This window comes from Diabrotica undecimpunctata, chromosome 6 (genome assembly GCF_040954645.1).
Source record: "Diabrotica undecimpunctata isolate CICGRU chromosome 6, icDiaUnde3, whole genome shotgun sequence".
NCBI lineage: Eukaryota > Metazoa > Arthropoda > Insecta > Coleoptera > Chrysomelidae > Diabrotica > Diabrotica undecimpunctata.
In genome coordinates this window covers 43471147-43492054 of record NC_092808.1, presented here as the reverse complement: position 1 = coordinate 43492054, position 20908 = coordinate 43471147, and the positions used below count along the sequence as shown (strand labels likewise).

At 34.6% G+C, this 20908-nt stretch overlaps 1 protein-coding gene across 1 annotated transcript; it reads left to right on the top strand.

Annotated features, from left to right (window-relative positions):
* The first annotated feature begins 6334 nt into the window (after positions 1-6334).
* On the top strand, positions 6335-7204 carry LOC140444318 (uncharacterized). The gene has a single exon (XM_072536068.1). It carries the CDS (start codon positions 6335-6337, stop codon positions 7202-7204), a length of 870 nt encoding a protein of 289 aa, XP_072392169.1.
* The last annotated feature ends 13704 nt before the right edge of the window (positions 7205-20908 follow it).

The following is a 20908-nucleotide window of genomic DNA, read 5'->3' as shown; positions in this document are numbered from 1 at the left end:
CACATTGGTCATTCACCATCATTCCCAAGTATTTGCATGTTTTCACTTGCTCGATTGGAGCATTATCTACGTGCAGTTGTACTCTGAAAAATGCGCCCTTTCTTATTGTCATGCATTTTGTTTTTCCAGCATTTATCTTCAGGCCATATGTTTTTCCTGTGGTGTTTATTTTATTTAGTATCAACTGCATATCATGTTCGTTATCTGTGATTATTGCGGTGTCGTCAGCGTAACGAATGTTATTTATCGGGTACCCGTTGACCTTTATACCACAATCAGTGCCTTCAAGTGCCTCTGCAAAAACATTCTCCACATAGAGGTTGAACAGCATAGGAGACAAAATACACCCCTGTGTTTGTTGATTTGTTCAGCCTCACACGTGCCTTTTGATTCCAATAGAGATTCTGGATAACTCTTATATCTTTCTCATCAATATCAGCATTGTGTAGCATTTTTATTATTTTATCGTGTTTTACGGTGTCAAAAGTTTTTTCGTAGTCGAGGAATGTGATGACTATATCTTTTCGTTGGTCCATACAGTTTTGTACCAGGGTATTTAAGCAGAATGATGCTTCGCGCGTCCCAAGTCCCTTCTTGAAATCAAATTGTGTCTCGCCGCTCAGCTCTTCTAGTTTTCTGAACATTCTTGTGTGGAGTATGCGAAGAAATATTTTAAGTAAATGACTTATCAAGCTAATCAGTCTGTGGTCCTTGCACCTTGTCGTTCTTTGTAATTTAGGGATCATTATGAAGGTTGAACAAAGCCAATCCGTTGGAATGTGGCCGGTGTCATATATGGCATTGAAGATTGTTACCAGAGTGTCGATGTTGTCATCATCCAACAGTTTTAGGGCTTCCGTAGTAATGCCATCCGGTCCAGGGACCTTGCCTAGTTTTGCTATTTTTATACCGTACTCCACCTCGGCGCGAATAATCGGAGGACCGGACAAAGTTTCTGTAGATAGGTTAGTAGTTGGCAGATTCGGTCTGTTGTCTGCAAAGAGGGACGAAGCATAATCTGTCCAGATTTTAGCTAGTTCTTCCTGGGTATGTACGTAGTCGCCTTGATCATTTTTCAGGTTTGTCTCGTGGTGTTTCTTGTATATATTCGAAATTTCTTTAACCTTTTTGTGTAGTCCAAAGCTGTCCCCCTTTTCTTGTAGTGATTCTAATTCTTCACAACGCTCTTTCATCCAGATTTCCTTTGCGGTTTGAATTTTTGCTATTATCGTACGTTGAGTTTCATTGTATTTACGTTGGTTCTGATGTATTTTGTACTGTCGGCGCTGCTCCATTAGCTCAAGTATCTCTTCCGTCATCCACTCGTTTTTGTGATTTCTTTTTATTTTACTTGCGATTGATTCATCCGCATTGGCTACAGCCATTTTTATTTTCTCGCAGGTTTCCTCTATGCAATTTACTTGTATATTTCTGAGGTTCTCGTTGATGTGGTTGCCGTATGTAGTTCTAAGCTCTTCATCTCTCATTAGTTCTCTCATGTTTATATATTTTTTATTTGATGGTTTTTTAACCTTCGTCAGTCGAAGCCTTACATTTGCGATTAGGGGGTTGTGGTCAGATGAAATGTCTGCACCAGGGTAAGCAGCCACTCTATTTATATAGTTGCAGAATCTTTTGTTTATCAAGATGTAATCAATTTGATTTCGTATAATATGACCTGGCCTGTCTCCAGGTGCTCGCCATGTATACAATCTTCTTGGTGGGAGCTGATACCATATATTGGATATGACAAAATCATGTTCTTCGCAAAATTCAATTAATAAGTCTCCCCGCTCATTTTTATTACCCAGACCGAAATTACCTACAGCAGTAGAATGTACGGCAAGATAATTAAAAGCCGAATTGAAGATGTTGTAAAGACGGCTTGCGTCATGGTCATTCTTGTATCGAAAATGCGTTTTGTCTAAAACAAACAATAAAAGCACGCTTGGGACACAATATGGAGACACACATGGTAGTTATTAATTTTTAAAAGGCATATGATAGCGTTTCATTAGCTAAGCTTTGGCAGGTGCTAGAAGATAAGAAAATTACACCAATTTGCATTATTGCTGTGAGGAAGTTGTGCGACGATATGACGAGTTTAATAAAAATTGGACAAAAAGTGACAAAAAAGATAAAAATTACCAAAGGACTTTGCCAAGGCTGCTGCGTTGACTATAAGCTCTTTAAGATTTATTTAAAAAGATTTTGAATATTTGGAAAAGAAAATGTAAACCTATGAATTTTAAAATTGGATATCATAAACTATACAGCTTTTATTTTGCGGATAAAGAAGTAATTCTTACAGAACATGTAGATGATATCTACTACATGTAAAAAATACATATAAAATATACTGTGTGTTTTATTAAGTAATCCATCAAAAACAGAGTATGTAGTAGTACAGTTTTCATTTTGCGGATGAAGAGAGTACAGAGTATGTAGTAGTGGCAGATGAAGGAAGTCATTAGTGGCATTAGGCATAAGAGATATAGAAATTAAAAATAATTCTTCTTCTTCTTCTTTCTCTTTATAAGCAATTCTGCTTGTTCATTAGCGTATTAACACCTCTATGGAAGGTTGTCGCTTCATCTTTTGCGCGGTCGTCCGACACTTCTGCTGCCGATTGGTGATTTATCTCTTGCTATTTTGACGACACGGGTCTTCTCCATTCTGCTTATGTGGTTATTATATTCTTTTTTTCTATTTTGTGTCCACTTATTTATACATTGTTCGTTAAATTTTCTTCTAATGTCTTCACTTCTCTTTCGATCTCTCAGCGTATTTCCTGTAATTCTCAGTACTCTCATCTCTGCCATTTCCAGTAGCCTTTGCGTTGTGGCTGTGTCAGGTCTTGTTTCTGAGGCATATGTCATTATTGGTCTTACACTGTTTTAAGAAATTCTTGACTTTATCTTAGTGTCAATATGTCTGTTTCGCAATATAGTGTTATTAATTCATCATGCCAGTCTATTTGCTTTTCGTACTTGATCTCTCACTTCTTTGTCCAGGTCTACATAGCTAGACAGTGAAATTCCCAGGTATTTTATTTCCATTACTTGTTCAATACTGATGTCATAAATTTGTATTTTAGATCTGGTTGGTTCTTAGCTGACTACTATTGTTTTAGTTTTCTGAGATTAGATTGTCATATTAAATTCATTTGCTCTTATGTTACATCTGTGGACCAGTTTTTGCAGACTATCTTCATCTTGCTATCAATATTGCGTCGTCTGCGTAACAGAGCATTTTGATTTCTTTATTTCCCATTCTGTATCCTCTTCTTTTGTTAACGGTTTTGATGATTTCATCCATGATCAAATTAAAGAGAATGGGGCTCAATGAATCCCCCTGTCTTATTCCGCTGCCTATTTCTATAGGTTCTGTAAGTTGTCCATCTATTCTGACTTCCATTTTGTTGTTTTGGTAGATGTTATCGATAGTTTTTATAATATTTAGGGGAACTTCTCTATTATACAGAGGATGGATTACATCTTTAAGTCTTACTCTGTCAACCGCTTTCTTTAGGTCAATCAGACACAGAAAGCTGTACACGATCTTTCCCTACGAAAACCTTGTTGTTCATTTGCTAAACTTATCCTCTGATTTATTAGCACTTTTTTAGCACAATTTTAGTTGTAAGTTTTAGCGTAATATTTAACAAGTTTATACCTCTGTAGTTTTCTGGCTGTTTTTATTTCCTTTTTTGAATAGTAGAATTAGTTCGCTCGTTCTCCATTCTTCCAGTATTTTATTGTGTTTTATAATTTTATTAATTAATGTTGTTAATTGTTCTGTCACTGCTGCTTCACAATATTTCAGTAACTTATTTGGTATCCCGTCTTTACCTGCTGCTTTTCTGTTCTTCAGGTTTTCAAGTATTTTTCGAACTTTCTGTGTACTCCTTTTCTCGATATATATATATATATATATATATATATATATATATATATATATATATATATATATATATATAAACGAAGTGTTTAAAGATTGTCGGCTAGTCTTCTCTCAATCACCTGCTTTAGGGAAAATATGCTAACCATACAGGATCTGCCTGCATGAAAGCCATTTTGTTCTTCTACATCTAAGTATCACTTTTTTGCATTTTTTTTTAACTTTTTTCCATATATTTATGACATTTGTCCCTTGTAATTTGAACAATTCTTTTTGTCTGGTTTTTTGTAACTGTTGCTAATGTATCCTTTAGTCCACTCTGGTGGTAAGTCATGTCCTTTATAGAATTAAGTGAAAACATACGCTAGTAATGAAAGTTTATATACTGACAACAGAAAACTGGAAATAAATCTATTAGAGTAGTCATCGTTAAACGGGCACATATTTTTTTATCTTTAAAATTTTATATGAATACAACGTGTGAAAACACAATTTCAGTGTTAGATTCAAAATATAGTGACATAAATACAAAACTTACTTCCAAGTAGCAACATCGCAGTATCCTAATAATTTATAAATTATTAGTTTTACTGAATTTTTCCAAAAATGCTTGTTTTAATTAAAGCTGAACAAAACTTTACATTGGCATGTCAAACCAAAACGTCATTAAGCATGGTAAATATACTACTACGTTAAAATAATCGTTTTTATGGTCTTCTTAAATAACATTTTTCTCAATAGCCTCCCTATATTATGTACTGACTACCAATAAATGTATTAAAGAAAATACCACTGACCAGATAAAAATTCTTTTAAATGTTTATTTGCAAGTTCTCTGTGAATTCGCAGGACATAAATATCTCCAGTTTTAATTCCTCATATTCAACTAACTTAAAAGGAAACGGGAGAAATATATTTCTAGGCTGTCGTAGGGATGATACAGTGCAGCTGTAAATCAACGTAGTAGGCCCTGATCTTTCTTAGCGCCTTCACTTGTTTCCGTGGGAGTAGAACAAGAGCAGGAACTGAATTACTCTAAGGCCTACTGCGATCAATTTTAAGACCTTTTAAAGCTCTATAGAACACATGCTCATAAATAGATGCCTTTTGTCCCGTACACAAACAAAAAACAGGGCCGTACTTCTATAAAGGTGATTTCTATGTACAAAATAATAAACCTAATACTTAAGTCGATTTTGAAATTTATGAAATTAATTAATTTGAAATGACTTATTTAATTAGTAAAAATAAGAGTATATAGGAATAATTTGCCCTATTAAGAAAGGTAATTTATTTCCAAAATACAGATATAAGTTTATTAAATTTGTGTGTTGGAGTGTGTAGAAATAATAGAGGAGAACATCTCCTGCAGTTTGTCATTGAAAACAATCTAGTGGTAACAAATTCACTTTGTAAGAGCCACCTAAAAAGGCTCTTAACATAGATAAGTCCAAATAAGGAACATAAGAATCAAATCGACTACACACTTGTGCGGAAAAGATGAAAAACTTAGTATTAAATGTAAAATCTTTGCCTGGAACATACTGAGGATCAGATCATAAATTGCTAAAAACAGCTAATGGCAAATAATATAGAAGGATTACAGATGAAGCTGATAAACAAAGAAAAACCACAAATATCATAAGATAAATAAAACGTGAAATGGAATATAAAGCAAACATTGGATATCAGATGAAACCTTAGAATTAGTGGAAAAAAGAAGAGTTATGCTACAGGATACCACAAAAACAGTAGTTACACTTAAACCGTAACCGGTGACGTGGAGTCTGAGCGACTCTTGCGAAATTAAAAACCGGTTTAAAATATTGAAGCGGACGACTCTGGATGGCCTGCAGCTAAGTACCTTTCTAAAATTAGTTCATAAACCAAGCGTTTTTGTTTGATTAGTTTACGTTTAGCCGTTTGCGAGAACAGACGTTATTGAAGTCAGCGAGATTTAACGTCACCGTTAGTTACTTTTTATCGAGCGTTTTATATTTCTTCGTATAAACTATAATGGATCATCGACCAAGTACCTCACGATCGGTTATTGTTACAGATCCGAAATTTGAAGAGAAAGTGTTACATTGGTTCAATGATTTGGACTCTGAACATAGTGATATTGATGATATTGACAGTGATGCGGAAATATAAAGCAGTCATGAGTCGGCATCTGGGCAGTCTGATAGTGAATCTGATCCAGAAGACAATATTCTAGAAACCTTAAACCTAGACTCGTCCAGTGATGATATAATATTGGCGTCAAGATTGGCAGCAACTACTTTTATGGTAAAAACAGATTTAAATGGTCAGCTAGTGCACCAAAAAATATTCGTACTCAAAAGCATAATATTATTGTACATTTATCGGGACTCGGTCTCTTGGTCTTTCGGCACCTCCAAAGGAAAGTTGGAACTGTTTATTTACAAATCAAATGTTAAATGTTGTAGTCGAATGGTCAAATGTAAAATTAGCAAGTGTTAGGGTCAAATACAAAAGTGAAAATAGACAGGAATTAAAAAATGTCGACCAGGTCGAAATGGAAGAATTTTTAGGTTTACTGATTTACACCTCAGTATTTAAGTCCAATCATGAAGACATAGAATGTCTATTTGCTACAGATGGAATGGGCAGAGAAATTTTTCGGTCCGTAATGAGTGCCAAGAGATTTGCAGTTTTATTGACTTGTTTACGTTTTGCTGACCCTTCCACAAGAGAACAACGAAAAGCGGTAAATCCACTAGCACCAATTCAAGAACTATTTGAATCTTTTATTCAAAACTGTCAAACGGAGTTTTCTGTTTATGAATATGTATGCATTGATGAAAGGTTAGTTGGTTTACGGGGTAGATCACGTTTTAGAATGTATATTCCAAACAAACCACGAAAATATAGACTTAAAATTATGATATTAACAAATGCAAGAAACAACTATGTGTACAATGCGTATGTATATACAGACCAAGATTCCGACGGAATGGGCCTTTCAGTAACTGAGAAAAAGCCTGCTAAACCTACTCAGTCTGTGTTACGGCTGTCTAAGCCATTATTTGGCAGTAATCGTAATGTGACAGCTGACAATTGGTTCACGTCTATAGAACTAGTTCAGTTGTTGAAATCTAATGGCCTTACATATGTGGGACCTATGAAAAAGGTTAAAAGACATATTCCTCCTGAGTTTCTTTCTCAAAGGCATAGAGAGATTGGTTTAGTTAGATACGGTTTTACAAAAGACATTACCATTCTTTCGTATGTTCCTAAAAAAAAACAAAGCCGTCATACTAGTATCCTCCATGCATCATAGTATAGCCGTAGTTGAAAAAACACAAAAACCAAAAACAATTAGTCTGTATAATATGACAAAAGGCGGCGTTAATGCTTTGGATGAAAAATGTACGGTTTACAGTTCGTCCAGAAGAACGCAACGTTGTCCAATGGCTATATTTTACAAAATACTAGATATGAGTACAGTTAACGCTTTTGTTATGTCTTAGTGTTATAGAGAATCCAAACCCTTAGACAGGAAATAATTGAATCACACATGAAACAACGAATGTATAACAGCAGAATCCCGACAGAAATAGGAGAAAACATAAAGCGAATACTGTGCGTGGTTGAACCTCCTTCTATTCAAAAAGATCGGTTAGCAGTTCGAAAATATTGCTACATTTGCCCATCAAAACCCTCCTCACAACAGCAAACGGTTATTTTCCGGAGAGCTTTTAGAAGAGCACAAACTCTTTTAAACGGTATCGATGAATGGTGTAATAAGTGGAGAGTCACAGTAAACGCTGCAAAAACACAAAGAATTGTGTTCCGCAGCCCTGCACCATCTATGAAAATCAATCGCTACGGCAATGACCAATTCCCTATGAATCTGATAGGACAAAGGCTCGTTATCAGCCCAACAGCATCCTATTTGGACATTCTATTCACTAGGACACTCACTCAACTAAGGGCAACATAGATAGGGTCAAAAACCGAGCTCGACTTCTCATACCACTTACAGGGAAAGACCTGTTTTCTTGAAAAACACATTCAAGTACTCTCGTACACACTTACAAAACATTCATTTGGCCCGTTTTGGAGTATAAGTCCAACTTATATTGCCTTCTTAGAAATCATCAAAAGAAAAAACTGCCCGCTGCGGAGCGCAGAATTCTGCGTAGTGTATGCAGAAAACGCTGGTACTTCCCATCCCGTGAAATCCAAAATACCGCATAGGTTATCACAATCATCGAGAGAATCAAAACTCTTAAAAAACCGGAAGCCCAAAATAAAAAAACTTCACATTCCGTCTGTTCTAATGCAGGCTTGCATTGACGGACTTCCGGGTGAATACGCTGACATCCTCGCAGCTACACCTCTAGCTTACTAAACCTTTCTATCACCCAATCCTTTTTCCTTTCCCCGGACAGGGAGAGATTGATTTTTTGCGGTTTCCCAATCTCATTACTCAATAATACCTGAGAAAATATTTTCTCACCTGAATTGGCGATTGCTGAAACGGTCTATCGAACGCCGACGACGCCTGGCCGTTAACTCAAGCGATCAACATCGCGAATTTTAGTGCAATACACTAATTCTGAAGTGGGTCGCAGACGTACAAACGGTTTGCAGGAACAAGGGTCACTAGAGAACACGGTTTTCGCCTTTGCCGATTCAGACTCGCAAACATTAACACTCAAACACAGTCACACACACACAATACTCACACTAGCATGACAGTGAAAGAGGTCCTCATTCTGCTACCGAAGCATCCTCGTCGCTGCGATCCTCGGCCGACAATAGAGCCCCGTTACTTGACACGGGATCTGGGGTCGGACGGGGTAGTCTAAGTGACTGATGGAGCCAAAGGAACACCGAAATGGTAGCGTCCATCACTGTCAGGCTAACACACACATTTACACTGGACTACCTGCGACAAGTCGCCTCTTAAAAGCTGACTAGGCCTGGCCGTTAATGAAAACACCTAATAACAAAACTTTAGTACAATACACTAGTTTTGAAGTTGGGTGTACTCTAGACGTTAAAACGGCTACAGAAACAATAGTAACTAGAGACACGACTCTATCGCACCTAGCTCAAAAATACACACACTTCTTTCTGGAAAAAACATCACATCCAGAAAAGACTCTCGCCTCTGATTCGAATAGTGACTCCACCTCAACAGCCTCCAAGATCTTCCACTAGAAGAATACCGCTACCCCAGTTGTGTTTTTCGGTCTATTTTTTTTTTCGTCCATCACAAAAACACATTCAACTCCAGCCTGAAGAGGATCCAACGATCCTAAACGTGTACTCACATGTTCATTGGTTTTTGAAATAAAGATTTCCCTAATCTATCCCTTAAAATGAACATTGAAGTAATAGTGGGGTCTTAAGCTATTGGTTTTGAGTAAGTTAAATAAATTCTCTTTATCAGCAGGTACAACTAAATTTTCCTTGTCAGCGTTTAGGTCTTAATTGATCTATTTTCTAGAGGTAAAATTACTTTAAGACGCTTTGACCTATCGTAGTTTGGTTGAAGCTTCCGTCAACTGACATCGGTGATCATCATGGCTATTTTGATCTTAGATGCTGCTGCTCTGAATAGTTCAGTTGATGTGCATCCGTACCATTTCCTCAAGTTACGAAACCGTGAGATTCTTCTTCTTTCTACACTTCTCTTGCACTGGATTTTCCCTTGTATAATCAATTGAAGTAGGTTGTATCTCTCATTACGCATAACATGCCCCAGGTATTGCAGCTTTCGTGTCTTGATTGTTTCCAATACTTCCATTCTTTTGTTGATTCTTCTCATGACTTCGTTGTTTGTTACATGCTCGGTCCATGATATCTTCAGGATTCTTCTATACACCCACATTTCAAATGCTTCCAACTTTTTAGCAGTCGACGCGTTAAGTGTCCATGCTTCTATCCCATAAAGCAGAGTCGAGAAAATATAACACCTTGCCAGCCTAACTCTCAAGTCCAATTTTAGTTCTCTTGCACAAAGTACTTTTCTCATTTTATTGAAGTTTGTACGTGCTTTCTCTATTCGAACTTTTATTTCTTTGGAGTAATCGTTTGTGTGATTAATTATTGTGCCAAGATAGTGGTAATTTTTAACTTGTTCTAAAGCACTACCGTTAATTGTCAGGCTTTCACCATTATTTTGGGTTTTTGGTATCCTCATAAATTGGGTTTTCTTGGTGTTTATTGATAATCCATATTCTTCTCCATACTCAACTATCTTGTTCATTAGCTTTTGGAGGTCTTGAAGGTTGTCTGTTATTATGATAGTATCGTCCGCATATCTAATGTTGTTAATTGGTGTTCCATTGACCTTGATTCCTGCTGTTTCTCCCTCAAGAGCTCTTTTCATAATTTCTTCAGAGTATGCATTGAATAGTAGTGGTGACAATACACACCCCTGTCGCACTCCTCGTTTAACTTCGAACTCTTCTGATATGTGTCCATTAATACGTACGTGTGCCTGCTGTTTATAATATAGATTTGTTATAATTCGAAGGTCATTGTGTTGTAGTTGTTTTGCTTTGAGGATGTCCATTAGCTCTTTGTGGCGGACTTTGTCGAAAGCTTTGTTGTAGTCTATGAAACAGACGTGCATATCTTGGTTCACATCTAAGCATCTTTGGATTAGTAAGTTGAATGCAAATAGAGCTTCACGGGTAGCCACGCCATTACGGAATCCAAATTGGGTTTCTTCAATATCCATATCAAGTGTTTTGTAAATGCGTTTATGAATGATCTTTAAAAACAATTTAAGTGTGTGAGACATCAGGCTTATGGTACGGTGGTCGGTGCATTCTCTAGCATTTTTCTTTTTTGGGAGACAAATGAATGTTGAGGTCAACCATTCGTTGGGTATGTCACCCGATTGATAAATTTTATTAAAAAGCTTTAAAAAGACATCGATGCACTCATTTTCTATTATTTTAGAATATCAATAGGCAGTTGATCTGGCCCCGGGCTTTTTCCGTTTCTGGTGTTCTTTAGTGCATACAGTATTTCTTCCTTTGTTATTTCTACACTTGTTTTTCTGTCCTCAAAAGACAAGTCTTGTGTGTTTCCTCTTTCGTCGTCAAAGAGCTCTTCCATATACTCTTCCCATCGTTTTAGTTTTTCGTCAGTCGTTATCATAGTATTTCCATTTTTATCTAAGAGAGTTGTGTTGTGGTTTCTGTTTTGCAGTCCTGCCATTTCTTTAACCTTTTTATGTATGTTGAATAGGTCGTATTTGTTCTGAAGATCCTCTATCTCTTTACATTTTTTCTCATAGTAAGTTTGTTTTGTCTCTCTTATCTTTTTTCTGATTTCGTTGTTAATGATTTTGTAATTGTGACTGTCTTTGTTCTTGGCTTGTCTTCGTTGTTCCATCATGCCGAGTATCTCGTCGGTCATCCAATTGTCTTTCTTTCGTATCGGTTCTTTTAATATCTCTTTGCATGGAGCAAGGAGGCAGTTTTTTCATGTTTCCCATTGTTCGTTTATATCGTAAGTGTTAGTATCTAATTTATCATTTTTCGTATACTTACTGTTGAAGTTTGATTTTTATATCAACTTCTTTCAGTTTTCTAACATCTAATTTTGGAGTTCTTTGTGGTTTTCCAATACGTTTAAGCTTAAGCGTGACATTAGCGATTAGTGGGTTATGGTCTGATGCGACATCTGCTCCTGGATATGTTTTAACTGATTTAATGGTGTTACGATATATCTCTTTAATCATTATAGTCGATTTGGTTTCTTACAACTTTTTCCGGTTTATCTGCTGGTGAGCGCCATGTATATAACCGTCTCATTGGTAATTTAAAGAACGTGTTTGTGATTATTAGACTTTGTTCTTGGCAGAATTGTATTAGACGATCGCCTCTATCGTTACGTTCCCCCGGTCCTTGGTCTCCCATTACTGTTCCAGCTCTTCCAGCTCTTCCATGGATATTATATGGATATTAAGGACACATAATTGAAAGTTATATTTTTTTATAAAAAACGTTAAATGGAGTATTACAAGCAAACATTGAATATATCAATATAATCTAAAACATTTTCGGTCTCATTCAGGAATTTCGTCTTCTTAGTTTTTCTTGCAGTTCTGTCAATATGTTACACTCATTATTTCTTCACTTCCTTTGTTTAACTTCTTTTTTGTAATTCTTGAAGTTCTTTGTTTATATTTTCTCTGTTCTTTTTGAGGTGCATTTTCTTTTCTTCTTTACGTAGTTATCTGTATTCCTCCTCTGCTTGTAGGGTTCTGTGTCCCTGTTTCATTAGTTAATATACTCTGCTGTTTCTTTATATATAATTGTTATTATAAATAAAAAAAAATAATATAAATGCTATCATCTAACATTCTTTGTAAAAAAAGTCATTGATTCTTGTTCTTTTTTGTTTACGTTCCATGCCTAGTAATTATTCAGCTGCTTCTTTCATGATGTTTCTGCATCCTTTACACCTTTTATTTATGTTTTTATATTTTAGCCTATTTTCTAGTTTGATGTTTATATTTTGTTAATTTTATTTATTTTTGTTTGTAGTTTTGAATCCTTTTCTGAGTGACCCTTACCCTACTTTCAAACCAGTAGTGATCAGTGTCCGCATATGCTCTTCTTCTGGTGCGGACGTTTATTATACTCGATTGGTGTTTTGAGTCTACAATAGCATGATCTATCATATTTCCTATAAATCGGTCTGGTGATTTCCAGGTGACCTCTGTATATCTTTTCGAGCAAAGTTAAAATTATACAATCGATTAAAATAAAAACTATTCTATAACTATTTTTTTTTTTCATTTTGTTGGGCTGTTATACTTGTTTCATACCATGCAAGTAAAATGTTCACTTTGTATTTCAGTTTTTACTTTGACGGAATTTTTAGTGTTTTATTGAAGCTTATAAAATGAAAATATTTGCTTGGTTGTGTAGTTGCAGGAATCTGCTGATTCAGCTGTTAATTGATCTGTTATCTTTATTTGTAACTACATTTTGACATACTATCAGGTCATTCTCTCCAATATTAAGTACATTTCTCGGTTATTTGCCACTTAAGAGAATTACCTACTTTGCCACTAAGAGAATAATTTGCGGGAAATATTGTCTTAGTAAAAATATGATTCATGTAATACATGTCTGGATGCATAAATTCTTCCAAATACACAGGCTTTGGCATGTTTTAGAAGACATTATGTACACATAGACCAAACATGCATCTGCGGTTGCTTGTAGTCTTTCTATTGACAGACCAAATAATTAAATATCCTGAAATAAAAAGAATGTAATAATTTGAGGATTTTACATCTTTAGGTATATATATAGTTGACTTTCGCTCATCCGCTCAGTCGACACATTATTAATGTGAATGAAAATTTATTTTATAAACTGGATATAATATAATATTGTTATTATTATAAGCAAAAATATATTATTTTATTAAACTTTGATCAGATAAAAGGCATATATCGAGCACAGTTTAATTAAATCTTGCCCAAGTACTTTCGATCCCTAGATCATCTTCAGGGGCATCTGAAATAAGCCAAGAAACGTTTTTTTATAACCAAAGAAATTGATTAACTTCGATAAAAACTCGAAGTTTTATGGTTGAAAAAAGGTTTTTTATATGATTAACGTTTATAGACTTACTTCGTCAATTGTGGCCTATCCGGCAAGAACAAGATGTCATAAACATATAATTGTACATTACACTACACTACAAATAGACAAACAAACACTTTAAAATAATTTAAGGAAGGCTACATTGCTTGAAGAAGCCGGAGACAGAATGGCTCCTGATCTAACGGAAATGTTGGGGTGACATGTGACAAATGACAACTTGGATGAGCAGTCACAATCATAGATATGTGATCTGCACCTTTTACAATTCTATGAAACTAAGTATTGACCAAAAGTCCAACTGACACTACTATAGGAGGTCACTGATGAAATATAAAATTATATAGAATATTTTTAAGTAGATTGAATAATCCAGATCTCACACTCAAACATGTCTGTAATAATTAAGGTGTTAGTTTGAGAGCAACTGAAATAGACGAAAAGTAAGAATGCAAGAAGCGGACTAAACAATATGTTAAACAGTGGGTGGTTGACTACAATAAAATGGTCTACCAAGCACTATCTGTAATATAGAAAGGAAGAGATCTGACTATGTAATTAAAATACTAATAATTGAAAATCAAAATGGAAAGCAAAATATATAAATGGGGTGTAATCCAAGTAGTTCAGTTGAACCCACAGTCAATGGTATAACTATAAAATTACTATGGATGTGCTCAGTGCCCCAGATGCCCCTGAAGATGATCTAGGGATCGAAAGTACTTGGGCAAGATTTAATTAAACTGTGCTCGATATATGCCTTTTATCTGATCAAAGTTCATTTATTCGAGCATTCAACCTTATATTTATTATTTTATTGTTACAATGTAAATTGACTAGTAAGTAAACATATTTTGTTACGCACCGCCAATGATCGAATTCAAAATTTACTAGAACTGATAATTTCTTGTTCCCGCATCGTCCTTGGCAATGTCTGCCGCAGTTAAAAAACAAACGAAAAAAATAATTCCGGGTCTTGGCATATGCAAATTCTGAATATAATGTATTTTTATAAAGCATATGTTTTATTATTAGTTAGTTTCTTAACCAACTGACATATTTTTAGTCGCAACAATTCAGAAATTACCAGAATACCTATTTCATATGCGCTATCTAGTATTTTTACTGTAAACATTGAAATTGTCATAATTTTCATAATAAAAACAATCAAAATAAATTAGATAATGTAACAGGTACGATACTTTTTAACAAAACTTTATAAAAATTTTTGATACTATTATCAACAATATGTTTCTATACAAATATAATAAAAACAATTATCATTAAATTTAATTAAAACAGCTCCTCACTATAATATTACAATTTTTTAGTAAAATATTAAAATATGATAATTATGACGAAATTTTGCAAAGCTTTAAATTTTGCTGTATTAACTATTCTGATACCGCGACTGATAAACGATAATACAAAGTAAGTTCTGGTAAATGAAACAGGAAATAATAACCAGTAAATGAAATACTATACCAGATATTTGAATATTATCAGGTTTTTCCATATTTCGCTCTTTGATATTTCATCAGCACAATACGTAATAAAAATATTTGATTGCGAATGTTTTACAAATTAGTAGTTAATAGAGTTGTGTGTATGTGTTTCATGTTTTATTAAAAACAAAATTAAAATGTCACTAGTAGAAACAATATAAAATTATTTTACCATTGTTTATTATAACCGTTTTACAATGTTGTGTTATGAAATATAGAAGAGTCATTCCTACTAGAGAAATAATCTATCGCACGTACAATAAATCTACATTTGTACATTATTAATAGTATTGTTTAGAGAAATAGGAGAAACAAATTTAAATACTAAGAACTACAAAGAGAAAGAAGAAGAAAGTTTAAGAAGATGATATAGAAGTGGTCTACAGATCAATGCATTGAAATATTAAAGTGTGATAAAAAATAAGACAGCTTGAGGAAGCACAAAAAAATAAAGTAATGAAAAAATACTAAAAAACGAGTACATTATAGAATATTTAACCCTACAATACTAACCTTATTTTCACCTTTATTTACACTAACCATCGTAAAATTGACTACGCTGAGAAAAAAAAATGTGGTCACTGAAAAAGTATTTTATTTATCTTAATTTTACAAATTATTTTGAACAACGAAATGTTTCTAAAACCTAAAAATTACAAAAAAAATTATAACATCTAAATTTAATATTTTAGAACTACACTACTGACAACAAGGGTCGCGTTGTTCGCCACAAAATGGACGTCGGCAGTGCTCGTAATGATGGGTTGTCATTCGATGTTTTTTAGATGGACAAAATTAACACATGGCACGTTTTGACACAATAGGACATATTTGTTCTTGCTGTGGCTCTAGATTTAAAATATTTGCTATAAGCAACTTTACCGAGACGTTCAAACCAATTTACACAATGCTGTAGCCAAGGTTTAGTCAGTTGTTCAGAAAAAATGACCATAAATTTTTTTCTGGTGATGGTTTTTTTCTGCTAACGTTGTTGGATATAATTATAAATTATCCAAGATTTTATGCAAGCTATATATACATGCCATAGAACAGGCAAAGAGGCCATCTTCTTGTTTTTCTGGAGATGTTCATGTTTCCGCACATTTAGTCAAATGTGTCTACTCCGTTTGATTGTAGTAAATGTTTCTGATAACTACTACAATCAAACGGCCAAAATCAAAATAGAAGACCAGTTAACTGATAAAATTGCAATAGAACGTGGAGTACGACAGGGCTGTATTTTGTCTCCATTGTTGTTCAATATTTATTCTGAATGGGTATTTAAGGAAGCTTTAGACGGTTGTGCGAAAGGAATACTAATAAACGGTGAATGGTTGAATAACATTAGATATGCAGATGACACTATAGTTTTTGCCGATAATCTGAATGACTTACAGATATTAACAAATCGCATAACAGAAGTCAGCAACAGATACGGACTAGCTCTTAACATAAAGAAAACCAAATTTATGACAATTAGTAAAAAACCAATACTAAACGCTCAACTTACAATCAACCAACAGAATATCGAAAGAGTCGAGCAATATACATATCTAGGCACCAATTTAAATAGCCAATGGGACCACTCAACAGAAATTAAACAGCGAATAATAAAAGCAAAAGCAGCATTCGTTAGAATGAGAACTATTTTCAACAGTCGAGACATATCATTAAAAACAAAATGCCGTCTATTGAACTGCTACATATTCACAGTTCTGCTCTACGGAATGGAAGCATGGACACTGACTGTTGCATCTATGAATCGGCTCGAAGCTTTCGAAATGTGGTGTTATAGGCGCATCTTACGTATATCCTGGGTTGACAGAGTTACTAATGTGGAGGTCCTGCGTAGAATGGGGAAAGAATGTGAAATTCTCATGACCGTCAAAACTAAAAAGTTGGAATATCTAGGTCATGTAATGAGAAATCAAGAACGTTACGGCCTTCTCCAGCTGATTCTCCAAGGGAAAGTAAATGGTAAGAGAGGACCGGGAAGAAGACGCATTTCCTGGCTTCAAAATTTGCGAAAGTGGTATAACACGACTACCACTGAACTGTTCCGCGCTGCAATAAGCAAAGTGAAGATAGCCGTGATGATCGCCAACGTCCGGAACGGATAGGCACTTTAAGAAGAAAAAGTCTACTCCGTAGTACATAATTGCATTATAAAATTTAATGATATCTTTCTTTCCAGTTTGATCACATTATAATGGACAGTTGTGGATTGCCTAAAGAAGAAGCACAGACTTTTATCTTATAGGATACCATTGTTTTTTCACCATCGAACCAAAATTAGGAATGACCAATTTCACGATTCTTGAGATTTATCACCTGGGGAGGTATTTCTCTTTTATTTTGCCGTAAAGTACCAACTATAGTTAAATTTTAAGGTGGTTTCAAGAGCTTTGATGCTAGCGGTACTGACGTAAACCTATTATCCATGGTTATGTTACGGTTATTTTCGTACACACCATGAGTTAATTGTTTTTCATAATATTCTCCTAGAGAAAGTCCGTTGGTTTTAGTTCCCTTTCCTAAATACAATTCTGCATTAAACATATATTTGGTACCTACATCAGATAGTATTACTATTTTCAGTCCATAATTGGCTGGCTTGTTTAGGATATACATCCGGAAAAGAGATCTTTCCGTAAAAGCCAGTAGCTGCTCATCGATTGTCAGGTGTGATCCAGGTTTATAGGACGTTTTGCAGTTCTGTATAACATCATCCCATATTTCACGAATGGCTGCTAATAGGTCCGTTTCTTTTCTGTCTGGTCCAGACATTTTATCATTAAAACGTAAACATTTTGCTTTGTATATCACACTAGAAATTTTGTCATCAAATATTTATCTTGTCGCTAAATGATTGTCTTTTTAGGCAGCAGCAAAAATAAGTTGTCCTAGTAGTGTATGTCATTTGTCAATATCGACTTTCGAGTTTTTTAACTTTATATTTGTGTATCTTAACAGAAATTTTAGCATTTGTATATCCTACAATTTTTGCCTGAGACTCTGGACTCATAAAACAATGAAAATCATTTAAGGGAGTATGTACTTCTTTGGTTTTATCAAAGGGTCCTTGAACAAAATGTACAAAGTTACGTTTTGGAGTTTTAGTAGCGACCTTTGGTTGAGAGGACCACCTGTGTCCATTTTTACCTTTTAGACTCGACGGCAGCCGAATTTGCTTTTTTTTAGCTGCAATTTCTGGAGATTCTTCTTCGTTTGATGGAGTTTGCTGAGCAGGACATTTTTTTCCTTGTCGATTTTAGAGCCATTACGTTCATTTCTTGAAAACACTAAAGTAAACTGTTTAAACTTATTAGAACTTCTTTTTCTTTTTTTACTACTAGATGGCAAGTCATGGTCGGAATCTGAGTCATTTTTGCTTGATGAATCGAACTCTGATTCAGATGGACTGAATGCTTCTAAAACGGCATCTTTTGTTTTGGATCCACTTTCTGGTTTATCAAAATTGTTATCCGATTCATCTCGCCAAAGTTCTTCCAGGCAGAATTGCAACTTAGCTTTCAACTTCAGCTGCGTGAAAGGTCTGTGCTTGTCTCTATTTTTCCTATTCATATTTTACACTAAAAAAAAAAACAAAACTGATAATATCGTTGTTTCTGCAATTATATCGTTATTATTTACATTCGTGATATTATATGAGCGAAAGTGAAAATATGAGCGATGGAGAGATACTGCTGTACCCCTTTCACAATATCCTACAACAATGACATTGGCGTCGTAAAAATTACGATGGTTAGTATTCCAGGGTTAAAGATAATAACGGTAAACTTATTCCGGACATCAAAGATAAACTTAAATCATAAATAAAAATACATAACGATAACGAGACTATTAAGGGCGATAGAGAGTTACAAGAAGAACTGTAACAACAAACAGGGCAGAAAATAATGTTGGAAAAATTAGAACAAACCATTAGAAACACAATGGACAGGATCTACATAACAGAAGTAATTTTGTAAGAATGGTTGCTATACACTTTGGTAACACTACCAAACACAAAATACGTGACAGGATATTTCCAGTACAGAACACTCTACATAAGCCACATGCTTTAGATAATTCTGAAAATTATACAGAAAAGAGTGTATATAAGAAACTGGAGAAAGAAGTAGATAATACACAGTTTAGATTCAGAAAAAGAGCGGGTACAAAGGAAGCAGTTTTCTCTTTAACCCTGGTACATCACACTTGTTTTTTAAGGCATGAACTTTACCCTCGGGTCTCAGAAACCCAAAGCTGTTTTTTAGCAAAAAAACAGAAAATGTGAATATTTGATGGATTTGGAAGAATACCTAATCTTAGTAGAATGTGTAGAAAAAAATTTAACCATGGTGTGGTATTTCACAAAGAGATATATTTGTTGAAATTCAAAAATAACATAAAATAATATTCAAACATAAAACATTGTTATTAAAACAAATAAAAATTGAATTGAAATTATCATCTACAAAATACACCTGTTGAACTATCCTTGTTACAAAAAAATAAACTCTGTTGGTAATATAAGTCTTAGTTATTCTTAGCCAGGTCTTCAGTTTCTTGGATCTTGGTGTTCGCATTCACAGCATAGCTGGGCTCTATGTTCCATGCAATATGGTCTGCGACACTCAAAACACGCAAAACTGGTTTTTATATCTTTTCCTTTTGCACAAAAGCAGCATCTAACTTTTTTTGTTAAATGAACATCATGTTATGTTTTTTGTAAAATAGCCACGGCCAATCGTTCTTGTAAGCATGGTTCAATTAGACTCATTCCTTACTGCTTTAGAAAAGATTTTCGATTATTGTTTCTACTTTCCTTCCAGTGGGAATTTAAGAGAGAAAACAAAACCATTGCATTTATTCCACTAGCATCAAGTATATTGAAAAAAACTCGTAGCGGCCAACGTCTGGTCTTCCGTGAGGTAGTGTAAGAATGGCAGAGTTGATCAAATGTATCTGTTTTTTCCTTCGTTTCATTACGAATATATAATATTGGGCTTACCCCTAATAGCATTAAGAGTCATCAGAATGCAATGTTGACAGCAAAAGAACAATTTTGTTTTGTTTAGGAGTATATGAAACAAGAGTTTTATTTCTATCAAATGCAAATAGCGATGTACCTACTTCTTTTTTTTTGAGAAATGTAGCAGGTATTTCTTTCTTATTTTTTCTCAAAGTACCGAGGAGAGTTAATTGATACTGTTCTAACATTTGTTCAGCTAAGGGAATTGACGTAAACCAATTATCAACAGTGAGGTTTCGGTTAGTTCCATGTATTGGTTGTGAAAGTTTTCGAACATAATAAGCCGGTACTGATTCATTGTTTTCTGTGGTTACTCTTCCAACGTATGGAATTGCATTGAGCATATATGTTTTTGAATCATTTAGCATCATTATTTTCATTCCATACTTATCAGGCTGACTAGCCATGTAGATTCGAAATGGACATTTTCCTCTATATCCTACAAGCTGTTCATCGACAGTACAGTATTCGTATGGTGTATAGTACGATTTACAGTTATTCACAAAAATGTCGAATAATTCTGGTATTGGTGCAAATTTATCCACTAATTTTTTTTCTGCTCTATTGTCCTTACTATCAAACCTCAGACATAAGGCTATAAATTGGAATCGCTGGTGTGACATCGTCGCCCGAAATATTCCATTTCCAAATTTTACTGACCAAATTTCATTTCATTTCAAGTTACAGTTAGATACTCGTAATGCACCTGCTAAAAATAACAGCCCAATGAAAGCCTTCACTTCTGTTCTAGTTACTGGTCTTGTGTAACTCTGATGTCGAATATCATTGCATTTACGAATGACTTCTTCATTTTAGTGCAAAACAATAACATATATCATCTGTTCCTTGAACAA